The following is a 12,446-nucleotide window of genomic DNA, read 5'->3' on the forward strand; positions in this document are numbered from 1 at the left end:
TTTATTTTCAGGTCTTAATCACTTCCTGTTAAGAAGGAAAACACAGGAACCAGCATACATTCAAGCCTCTAAGGACCTGAGCTGTATCCTTGCGAGTTCTTCCTCAGTCCCACATACAGTCCTTTTGTCTCCTAGTGCTATCAGGGCCAGGGGCCACTTTGGCAACGTGACGCTGTTCTGGCGCCTTTATGCCAATGACACAGCCCTGGAGCCTGGTCAGGAGTTCACCAACACCTCGGGCTCCATCACCTTCGCCACGGGAGAGGAGACCAAGCCCATCGTCCTGGAGGCCATCTCAGACAAACTCCCTGAGTTCAACGAGTTCTACGTCCTCAGGCTCATCAGCATCTCAGGTAAGGGGAAGTGTGAGTGTGAGGCAGATATGTGCCAGGTGAGGGACGTGGGACTGACCTACTGAACTCGTAGTTCTCCTGTAGTAAGTAACAGACTCACTCGCACACACAAGCTCATACATACGCTGACGCCGTACTCACATATACACTCACACGCACGCGTATGCCCATACTCACAAACACATATTAGGAAAGCGTCCTTAATGTTTCATATACTCAGTGTACACCGCCTGAGTGTTAGAATAAGGCTATGAAGTAACAAAATGTGGAAAAAGTCAAGGGATCTGAATACTTTCCGAAGGCACTCTATCTTACTGGTGTGTCTACGCATAGATTGCATTTGTTTTAATGATACAATATTATTTGAGTTGTTAACTGGATTCGTCCGGACATGAATGATTTCTCTTTTTTTTTGTTTTTGAATATTATTTGTGTACTTGTTTGACATTTTTAGCTAGTAACATAAGCATTTCACTGCACCCGCTATAACATCGGTTAAACTTGGATCTAATTTGATTTGATTTAGTATGTTCTTGACTAAAACATCAACATATGAGCCTTAAAGCTACCTATGTTCTCTCAGTTGAAGTGGGGGGTTACGGGTTATTCCTAAAGTACTCTGTGTCACGTTACAAATGTTGTTGATACCAAGCATTAACCATTTTCTGTCCGGTGATATTCCATAGGTGGTTATCCCGGAGAGGGCGGCCGATTGGCTAATACATCCCTCAACGCCTCTGTCCTGATCCCCTTTAACGATGACCCTTTTGGAGTGTTCGCCATCGCCATCGACAACCTGGACCAGGAAGTGGCGGAGGACATCCTGTCAGAAGAGGACATGTCGGATGTCACTTCCTTCACCATCCTGCGGCAGCAGGGCACCTTCGGAGAAGTGCGGGTTGCCTGGGAGATTGTATCTGTCCGTTTCCCTCTCGGCCTCCCTCCCATGCAGGACCTCCTCCTCAGCGCCTCCTTCCCAAAGGAGGTGGAGCTCAGGCCCCACTCCAGGAGGCACCACTCGGGCACCGACGCCTGGTTCTTCTCGGGCCTTCAGGGGGCCTACGGCACTATTAGCCCAGAGGAAGGGCCTGGCAGTCTTGCTAACTTCACCTTCTCGGCCTGGCTGGTTTCCAGGCCGGACACCAACGGCTTCATCGTGTCCAAGGGCAACAGGAACGGGACGCTGTACTATGGGGTGAAGGTCCAGACCAACGAGTCCCATGTGAGTGTGATGCTGTACTACACAGCCTTGGGAGCCAACAACACCCTGGTGGCCCGGGCCACGGCAGAGAGGTTTGTGGAGGACAACGTGTGGCTCCATGTGCTGATCACGGTGGATGATGGGATTATTGAGTTCTTCCTGAATGGCAACCTTATGCCCAGAGGGATTAAGAGTCTGAAAGGAGAGGCCATCACTGACGGTGAGTCCCAATAATTTCGTTATCTCTTGATGCTGGAATCCTTAGTTGCTACTGCACATCTATTTTGGGACTTAGAAATTAATGATAACTACCCATTCATTCTGGAAGAATATATCTTACAAATGCCTCGTGAGTTTATTTCAACTGTCTTACTCCATCAGAACCCAAAATACAAGCTTGTTTTACTGCCAGTGTTTGTAAACAATGTAAATGGAAACAAATAATATAGCCTCAAAACATGGTTAAAACTATAATTTTGATATCATAGAAGGTCAATGTTTGCATCTATAGCTCTGTCTTTGAATTTAAGAGTGGTTATATTTCTCCAGACCTATACCTCAGCTTTTTACCAAAACACAGGCGGGGTGCCTGCTTTGTTTTTGTTTCAATTAAAGTCCTCCTCCAGTCTCCTTATAACCTCATTTACTTAAAAAATGCACATCCCAATAGGTGGTGCAGGTACAGTATGTCATGATATAGCACAAGTGGGTGGGGGGGCTTTCCACTTTTGTTCTCTGTTGCTCATCTATTATTGTAAAAGCAAGGGGGAAGGGTGATGACATCACATTTTACCATCAGACCAACTCCTTGAGTGCCATACTCCTTGAAGTTTTCAGTTGTGTAAAAACACATATATATATATATATATATATATATATATATATATATATACTACCCGTTAAAAAGTGTGGGGACACTTACAAATGTCCTTGTTTTTTAAAGAAAATCACATTTTCTGTCCACTAAAATAGCATCAAATTGATCAGAAATACAGTGTAGATTTTGTTAATGTTGTAAATTGCTATTGTAGCTGGAAACGGCAGATTTTTTTAATGGAATATCTACAAAGGCGATCATTAGAAAACCCTTTTGCAGTTATGTTAGCACAGCTGAAAACTGTTGTACTGATTAAAAAAGCAATACAATTGGCCTTCTTTAGACTAGTTGAGTATCTGGAGCATCGGCATTTGTGGGTTCGATTACAGGCTCGAAATGGCCAGAAGCAAAGAACTTTCTTCCGAAACTCATCATTCAGTTTCTTGTTCTGAGAAATGAAGGCTATTCCATGTGAGAAATTGCCAAGAAGAAGTGAAGGAGTGAAGAAAAAGCAGCCAACAAGTGCTCAGCATATGTGGGAACTCCTTCAAGACTTTTGGAAAGTAATTCCTCACGAAGCTGGTTGAGAGAATGCCAAGAGTGTGCAAAGCTGTCATAAAGGCCAAGTGTGGCTACTTTGAAGAATCTCAAATATAAAATACATTTTGATTTATTTAACACTTTTTTTGGTTACTACATGATTCCATATGTGCTATTTCATAGTTTTGATGTGTTCACTATTATTCTACAATGTAGAAAATAGTACAAAATCAAGAAAAACCCTTGAATTAGTAGGTGTGTCCAAACTTCTGACTGGTACTGTGTGTATATATATACATATATACATATATACATATATACATATATACATATATATATATATATATATATATTGCTCAAAACATACCCGTTACTGTGTGTGTACTGTATTTATACTTGGGATATCGTTTTCAACAGGAAACATTCAAAATCGCTTTGAAGACGTCTTTACGGATTCTATCTTTAAAGGCAAAAGTCATAATACTTACAATTGCGTTATTGTATAATTTACACTTTCCGACTACAGTGACTTCAATGAAGTCTAGCCTCTCTGAGCCTGTTCCCGTGAGGTGTCTCACTCTCAGCAGACAGAGGCTTCCACATCAATCTGACATCACCGGTGGTCTGTGAGTGACCACTGTGGGACCCTGCTCCTCTCCTCACTCTTGTGGCACACATCTGGTCAGGGAGGATCTATTTAAAACCATGCATTCCACCCAGCCCCTCTCCCTTTGTTCAGGCTTACAGAGATTCTGCAATGCTTGAGCGAGCGCTTAGTCGCTTCACTGGTGGACATTGTTACAGGCAGAAGAAAGCCGACGGCAGTCCCCCCCCCCCCTCAATAACTGAAGACATAATGGGGCTATCTGTGTTGATAGATCATCTTTGGATAACTTCAGTCAAAGGGATATAAATGCGAACGTCAGACACGTCCGATCTTGTCAACTCAACCGGTGTTTTATTGCTTTGTGTGATGGCTTTGTCAGAGGTCACCATCACAAGTTTTCTCAATTTGTCCAGTGTTCTGCTGGGTACTGGTCAAGGTGGGTCATCATAGGGAGTGACCTCTGAACTAGTTAATGGTTTAATAAATTGCACTGCAGTGATAGGCCTATTGATGATGCGCTTTACCCACTTTTTCCCACAGGGTTAGGGTTAGAGATGAAGACAGATTTGGCTTTGGAATACATTGGCCTACACCTTTTAAGTCAGCATTGTAGCATGAAACCATTCTGGAATGGATACGCTGTTCAGTACATGCTTGTCAGCTTCTCAGTATACAAAAAGCTTAGCTTTTCTGACAGCAGCATGACCACCCACTGCTTGATGTTTTTCTGAGTGTATTCTGCCTCCTGTGTTTGTGTTGCAGGCTCAGCTCCGGTGCGGATCGGCTCGGACCCCTACGGAGAACAGCGCTACACGGGCCTCCTGCAGGACCTGCGTCTCTACCACAGCAGACTGAACCGCTCAGAGATCCACGAGCTCCACGCGCAGCCCGCCAAGATGGACCTGAGGAACATCTCTGGCTACCTGCAGTACTGGCAGGGTGAAAGGCAGAAGGCCTTTGTGGTGGAGGTGCGGGACGACAAGGAGGAGGAAGGGGAGGAGCTGTTCTACCTGCAGCTGGTGGCGGCCCATGGGGGAGCACGTCTCCACCTCCCCCGCCCCACCGCCACCCTGCGGGTGATGAAGAGCGACAACGCCAACGGCTTCTTTGGCTTCACCGGCGCCTGCATACCAGACGTAAGACTCACACACACTCACGAGCACGCACGCACATGCACGCACTCGCACGAAAGCACTCGCACACACACGGTATATGACTTGCAGTATAAATGAGACGCTATTGACACTATTGAGATGAAATGTACGAGACCATATTTACCAACTCTGGCGGTCCCTGAGTTTGACAGACACAGCAGCAACAGTGATGGAAGACACAGAGTAGAATGGAGACCACACAGCACATTATTCACACATTCTGTAACTGGCTTTGATCCAGCATGTCTCCTGAGAATATGGATATTTTGTTACCTAGAAAGACATGTAAACGAAGGCAGTCGTTAGTGAGTGCATATCCTTCTGCATATTTAAACAGTGTTTACGCCTGGGTGAAAGTGTGCGCTCTGCCCTTTAGGGAGATTGCACACAGGTGTCTAATGGCTCCTCTCAGGTAGAGCGACAGATGGCTGAGCAGCTTCGGGCATTCCTATGGAACTAGAGTCCCAGTAGCACAATAGGTGGTAGACCAGGGGATGGCATTCCATCAGAACTAGGGTCCCTCTAACGCTGCCAGGGGACAAAGGGACTCAGAGGCATGCGGGGCTATCGGGTGGACTCTCTGCAAATCACATCTTGACTGTGCAGGAATTAGAGGAGGGCTGCCCATAAAAGTATCTCTCAAACCCAAATGTTCATTTTTGGAATGAGTGGTTGTCAGTCTTGAATTGGTAATGAACTACAAGTATCTTGCTGTTGAAAACATGAAAATGTCCAAAATGATTTTCTTTCCATTTTTAATTCCAAGTTTTTGAAGTTTTGTCATCAAATAAAAGTTTGTGTACAATTTTGACGAGTGTAATGTGACATTATGTTTAAAAAATGTCTCTCAGTTCAGGGAGCATCATTAATAACCATCATCCCTTTTCTCTATGGCCAGACGACAGAGGAAGGCTCCACCATCTCCTGTGTTATTGAACGGACTCGTGGGGCTCTGGACCACGTCTATGTGAACTACACTGTCACTCAGCTGGACTCAGACAGACAGGCTCAGGCCAACCAGGACTTTGCTAACGCCAGTGGCTCTGTACTCTTCCTGCCCGGTCAGCGCTCTGAGGTGAGGGGGAACACCTAGAGGGCACACACCCACACACACCCACACACACACACACAGAGAGAAAGAGACACACACACATACATACAGCCTGGGAAAACTACCCTGCACACAATCATTCATGAGATAGGGAAACCCCACTGGTACACCTGTAGAGCAATCCTATACATATATCCTATACACAATCCTATACATATATGAGAACACACACACACACACACACACACACACACACACACACACACACACACACACACACACACACACACACACACACACACACACACACACACACACACACACACATTGCATATAAATGCAACTGCAATAAGTTCAGACTATAGGCAGCTGCAAACCAGTCATTATAAATATTTTACCATGCATCTACATTTCTGGCCTTGTTGAATCCCAGAAAACTACTTTCATCCATTCAGTGGTGATGTTGTTGACTTCTAGCCCCACCTAGTGGCTAAAAGGAAAATGTTGTCATAGTAACAGGTGCCTGCTAATGATTAGGCTTAGTCTAAAATCTCACTACAGAGATCGAAGCCTGAAAATGCATTATGCTACACTAGGACTGATTTTAGATTAAAATCTTCACTCTCATGTGTTATGACATCCTCTCCCTGCGACTCCCAGGTCCTGAACCTGCTGGTGCTGGATGATGACACCCCTGAGTTCGCGGAGTCCTTCCAGGTCACCCTGGTGTCAGCCGAGTCAGGTGACGGGAAGCCAGGCTCTACCCCCACCAGTGGGGCCAGCATTGACCCTGACAACTCAGCCACCACTGTCACCATCACAGCCAGCGACCATCCCTATGGTACAGAGAGGCACACACACATCACTGTGCCACCCTACTAGAACCTTAAACGGATACCCATCTTCCCAGTTTCCACCCTTAGTTGCACCAATCAAGAACTGCAGCAATCTGTACAGCCACATAGTTAAAGGGATAGTTTAGTGCAATCTGTACGCTCATGAAACTACCTCTAACTTCCTTCATACTGGACGCAGAGACGTAAAAACGGTATCCACGAGTTCACGTGACACCTTTTAAGAGAAACATAAATGAACTTCAGTCAGCCCCGCTTACGACCTACTTGAAAGGTTCAGCTTGTGGCATGACTTGAAAACAGTGTAACAAACTGCTATTGGTGTGAGTTAATAACTGACTGTTATACTGTACACGTGTCATCAAGTCAAGTTAAGGAGGTTCCCATGTTGTGAATGTATGGTGAACATTTCGTGCATTTGAGCCTCTCTCTCTCTCTCTCTCTCTCTCATAATCTCCGACAAGCGTATTGTTCTATGAGGCTGGATGAGCAGCTGTTGTGAGTACTGGTACCCCTCTCTCTCTCTCTCTCCCAGGTCTGATCCAGTTCCAGTCCAGCCTGCCAGCTGAGGGGATGATCCGCCCGGCAACAGAGCCTGCCCATGTCACGGTCAATGAGGAGGACGGAGAGGTCCGCCTGCTGGTGGCCAGGGCCCAAGGCCTGTTGGGAAAAATCATGGTCGGCTACAGGACCTCACCGTTCACCGCAGTCAGCCCTGAGGACTATGAGGTCATTTCCTTATGCCTTCCTTATCCCGTAGACCAGGGTCTCAGGCAGACACAGGGATGGATGGTTACTGGAGATCTGTGTATTCTCACACAAATCACCCTTAGAAACCAATGCTTTATAAAGCGTGATTTACATATGTATTTTTAATAAGGAATAGACCCATAATCATTTCCTATTCAATCCTCATACTTGGCTATCTGTGGCGCTTTTATTTTGAAATGATGAAGACAATAATAAGACATACCTGTACATAAAAGCCCAAATGATAATGGATGACAATTCCAGTGTGTTTGAGTCACTAGACTCACTCCTTGGATAGCTGTTTGGCTGCGTCTACACAGGCTGCCCAATTCTGACCTTTGGCCCAATTATTGCCAAAAAACTCATGTGAAAAAAAACCTATGAGTGGAAAAATATCCGAATTGGGCTGTCTGTGTAAACGCAGCTAATGACAGTGAGCTTATGCTAACTACCCAAGCTAACCTCTTGTTCCCTACCTGATCTGCCTGTACCTGTTCCATGGCCCAAACAGGACTCAGATGGCGTGCTAGACTTCCTGCCAGGAGAACGCTTCAAGTACATTAGTGTGACGGTCATAGACAACCCCGTGCCAGAGCTGGACAAAGTGTTCAGAGTGGAACTCTACAACCCTGACGGAGGAGGTAAGACACACAAATACCATTGGTTGATTGATTCGTTGATTGATCGGCCAATTGGTGATGATCTTTTTTTTACCTCCTCTTCTCTTACTTCAGATAATTGTTAGAGTTCACCTTCCTATCCTGTAGTCACATCCTTCAGTATTTCCCGTCCCTGAGATCCTGTTCTAACTCATCCTTTGCCTGTGTTCTGTCACATTGTGTCCTTGTGTGTGTTTGTGTGCTCCTCCTGTGTGCTCCTGTGTGGTCTTGTGTGCTGTGCTCCCCAATGATTCCCTCTCCTCTGGCGGGATCCTGTGCGATCTCAAAGTGGATCAGTTCCTTCGGAGTGAAGGCAGTGGCAGTGGAGAAAGTGACACTGAGTTTTTCCTCCTGTCCTCTCACCACCGCGGTAAGATCACCCTCCCCTCCACCGCCCCTCCCATTCTTTTTAGACTCCACCTCACCCCCTAAGCCTGTGTGTGTGTGTGTGTGTGTGTGTGTGTGTGTGTGTGTGTGTGTGTGTGTGTGTGTGTGTGTGTGTGTGTGTGTGTGTGTGTGTGTGTGTGTGTGTGTGTGTGTGTGTATTTGCATGCCTGTATATTTGTGTGTATGGTATTTACATTGCAATGGGGCCAGTGAGCAGTGACCAAGGAGATTGGTGTGGGAAAAGCAAATAGGCATTATATTGAGTGGAGGGCAACAGTGGTAAGTGGTGAACAGAAATGTCACAGACCCCCAGACTCATTGTTTCTCTGTCGGGGTCCACCCTCCACCTTATTAAAAACCCACAATGCACTGCAGTGTTCAGTGCTATTATTTCAAGTGGATCAATGGAATTCAAGTGGAATTAATTTTTTCAATTGCACACCAGGAAAAACTTTCGATGACTCATTTTAACAAATTGTAATTATGAAAATAAGGGCAGCCTTTACAGTTGTGTGACGTTTTTTTCTATCTAGCCAGCCTGGGAGTCGCCTCCCACATCACCGTGACCATCGCTGCCTCTGACGACGCACACGGGGTGTTCCAGTTGAGCCAGGACTCACTGTCTGTCAACGGCACCGAGCCTGAGGAGGGACGCAGCACTGTGCTCCTGCAGGTCATTGTGTGTGTGTGTCTGTGTGCCTGTGTATATGTGTATATGGGCTATGTGTGTGTGTCTGTTTCTATGTGTGCGTGCGTGCGTCTGTCTGTCTGTCTGTCTGTTCGTTCGTTCGTTCGTTCGTTCCCCTGACAGTAGGTTGTAAACTCTCTCTTTATTCGTATCAGGTGGTGCGGTCATCCGGTGCCCTATCCAACGTGACTGTATTCTGGGAGGCTGAGGACAGCTCTGAGGAAGACCTCATCAGCAGGGCCGGGAACATCACCTTCCACGTGGGCCAGACCAGGGGGGAGATTGAGCTCCAGGTGGCCCAGGACGAGGTGCCGGAGCTGGACAAGAGCTTCGGCGTATCCCTGGTCAACGTCTCCCATGGGCGTCTGGCTGTGAGGACTGAGGCCATTGTGACAGTGCTGGCCAGTGACGACCCATACGGAGTGTTTGTGTTCTCAGACAGCAACAGGCCGGTGCGCCTGCCCGAGGGCCACACCCTGGTCATCCTCACCATCCACAGGCAGAGGGGGCTGATGGGAAAGGTACGCGTGACATACGGAACCCTGAGTGAGGCTGACACCGCCCCCTTCATGACCCCAGGTGTGGGCAGGGCCAGTGAGGGGAACGACTTCGTACCCCTCCTGGAGTCGGTGGTGTTCACGGCCAATCAGAGTGAGGCTAACGTAACCCTTCGAGTGCTGGATGACGATGACCCCGAGAGGGACGAGTCTGTGTTCGTGGAGTTGATCAGTGTCAACCTTATAGAAGGAGAGCAGGAGAGACGAAGTAAGTCACTGCCACATTTCCACGTCCCAACTATGAATCTCGGGGCCTATAGTCGTCGCATGGTCAACATTTGTAGCTGGAATATGAGATTTTTGTCAACCCATCCTCTTTCTATCTTTCCTAGTTGCCCGGTCTCCTCGTCTCGGTCCGAAGGCTGAGATCGTGGCCCAGGTGATAGTGGAGGCGAGTGATGACGCCTTTGGGTTCCTGCAGCTGTCTGCCCCGGCGGTCAGTGTAGCTGAGTACTATGTCGGACCCATCATCAATGTGACACGCACCGGGGGAATTTTTGCTGACGTGTCCGTGAAGTTCAGGGCTGTACCAATGACTGCCAGAGTTGGTAAGTCTGGTCTACATTTTATCTCAATAGTGTTTTGTTATGTTGCTAAGCATGTACAGTGTGTATGTGTGCGTATGTCTGTAATAATGTGTACATATGTGTGTAACTGTGTGTGTAATAATGTGTGTTTCTAACAATGTGTGTGTCAATACAGGTGACGACTACAGCGTAGCATCCACTGACGTGGTTCTCCTGGAGGGGGAGACCAGTAAGCCTGTTCCCATCTACATCATCAACGATGTGATTCCTGAGCTGGAGGAGACCTTCCGCATCGAGCTGCTCAATGTGACCACAGGGGGCGCTCGACTGGGGGCGCTCACTCGCACCATCATAACCATCCTGCCCTCTGATGACCCCTTTGGGGCCTTCGGTTAGCTCACGTCTCTCTCACACACAGAAATGCACTCACATTAGCCGGTAATTTTTCTGGACAAATTTTCTGGAGAAAAACTTTGAAGATTTGAGGCTGATGCGCATTGCCAGCTGCTCTTAGGATTTGGACAGTTTTGACTTCCCAACAGCAGCGGCTCACTTTGAGCAGGCCGAGGTCCGCCGTAAACGCAAGTCAATTAGATGCAAACTATCGTGTTCGTAGACAGACACATTTTGTTATTTATTCATTAAAATGTTCATAAAAATACCCTATAGGACAGGTTGATCGGAAATTATATTATACAAATATTATATTTCGAAATTGTGTTTTATTACTGTGGGCAACTTTTTCTTCTAGCCTAAATGTTTTTTCCGTTTTTTTTATTATATTCATTTAGGATTTATAGCAGGGACGAAGACGCAATGGGCAATGTTTTGCTTTTCAATAAAACCTGTCAAGTTTTAAAGGCACATTTTTTATTCTGTTAAGGAATTTTTTATATATATAATTTTTTTATTGAACCTTTATTTTACTAGTCAAGTCAGTTAATTCTTGATGCACCCATCCCGTTAGCGGGATCATTTTCGTCAACCACCGTTGAATTGCAGAGCGCCAAATTCAAATTAAATTACTAAAAATATTTAATTTTCATGAAATCACAAGTGCAATATAGCAAAACACAGCTTAGCCTGTTGTTAATCCACCTGGCATGTCAGATTTCAATAAAGCTTTTTGGCGAAAGCATACCAAGCGTTTATGTAAGCACATCTCTCTCGGCAGACAAAATATTACAAACAGCTAGCAGCCAAGTAGATTGGCCACGAAAGCCATAAAAGCAATAAATTAAATCGCTTACCTTTGATGATCTTTGGATGTTTGCAGTCATGAGACTCCCAGTTACACAATAAATGTTCCTTTTGTTCCATAAAGATAATTTTTATATCCAAAATACCTCCATTTGGTTTGCACGTTATGTTCAGAAATCCACAGGCTAGAGCGGTCAAGACATCGCAGACGAAAATTCCAAATAGTATCCGTAATGTTCATAGAAACATTTCAAACTTTTTTATCATAAATCCTCAGGTTGTTTTTACAATATATTATCGATAATATATCAACCGGGAATGTAGCTTCTTCAATAAGAGAGAGAGAGAAAATGGCTGCTCCAAGCTGTTGCGCATACAAAACGCTGCTGGCACCCAGCCATACAATGACGCGATGTGATCTTTCTCCCTCATTTTTCAAAATAAAAGCCTGAAACTATGTCTAAAGACTGTTCACACCATGGGGAAGCCATAGGAAAAGGAATCTGGTTGATATCCCTTTAAATGGAGCGAAGGCAGGCTATGAATCATGTAGCTTTCAAAATAGAGTCCACTTCCTGGTTTGATTTTCCTCAGGTTTTCACCTGCAATATCAGTTCTGTTATACTCACAGACAATATTTTGACAGTTTTGGAAACTTTAGAGTGTTTTCTATCCTAATCTGACAATTATATGCATATTCTAGATTCTGGGCCTGAGAAATAGGCAGTTTCATTTGGGTACGTTTTTCATCCAAACATCAAAATACTGCCCCCTACACCCAAGAGGTTAGAACAATTCTTATTTACAACGATGGCCTACCGGGGAACAGTGGGTCAACTCCCTCGTTCAGGGGCAGAACGACAGATTTTGACCTTGTCAGCTCAGGGATTCGATGCAGCAACCTTTCGGTTACACACACAGGCTATCTGCCGCCCCAAAATTAACAGCCAGTGCAAATGGATGTCTGGTCAATTTCTCAAATGTCCGCCCTGGTAAATAAAAATCTTGCCGGCGCCAATTGGAAAACGGAAACCTTGACACACACACACACACTATACTAGTCTTAAATATAGTGCTAAAATATACAATTGCTCATTCAAA

At 45.6% G+C, this 12,446-nt stretch overlaps 1 protein-coding gene across 1 annotated transcript in view; it reads left to right on the forward strand.

Moving 5' to 3' along the window:
* The window catches only part of adgrv1 (adhesion G protein-coupled receptor V1), a 196,204-nt gene that overhangs the window by 50,798 nt on the left and 132,960 nt on the right, over window positions 1-12,446 (forward strand). The window contains exons 19-30 of the mRNA XM_042330702.1: window positions 136-353; window positions 1,040-1,774; window positions 4,281-4,654; window positions 5,571-5,747; window positions 6,384-6,564; window positions 7,113-7,306; window positions 7,839-7,968; window positions 8,276-8,356; window positions 8,907-9,046; window positions 9,217-9,826; window positions 9,951-10,166; window positions 10,321-10,536. Of these exons, the coding sequence (XP_042186636.1) occupies window positions 136-353; window positions 1,040-1,774; window positions 4,281-4,654; window positions 5,571-5,747; window positions 6,384-6,564; window positions 7,113-7,306; window positions 7,839-7,968; window positions 8,276-8,356; window positions 8,907-9,046; window positions 9,217-9,826; window positions 9,951-10,166; window positions 10,321-10,536 (3,272 nt within the window). The remainder of the gene's footprint in view (window positions 1-135; window positions 354-1,039; window positions 1,775-4,280; window positions 4,655-5,570; window positions 5,748-6,383; window positions 6,565-7,112; window positions 7,307-7,838; window positions 7,969-8,275; window positions 8,357-8,906; window positions 9,047-9,216; window positions 9,827-9,950; window positions 10,167-10,320; window positions 10,537-12,446) is intronic.

This window comes from Oncorhynchus tshawytscha, linkage group LG12, assembly GCF_018296145.1.
Source record: "Oncorhynchus tshawytscha isolate Ot180627B linkage group LG12, Otsh_v2.0, whole genome shotgun sequence".
Taxonomy (NCBI): Eukaryota; Metazoa; Chordata; class Actinopteri; order Salmoniformes; family Salmonidae; genus Oncorhynchus; species Oncorhynchus tshawytscha.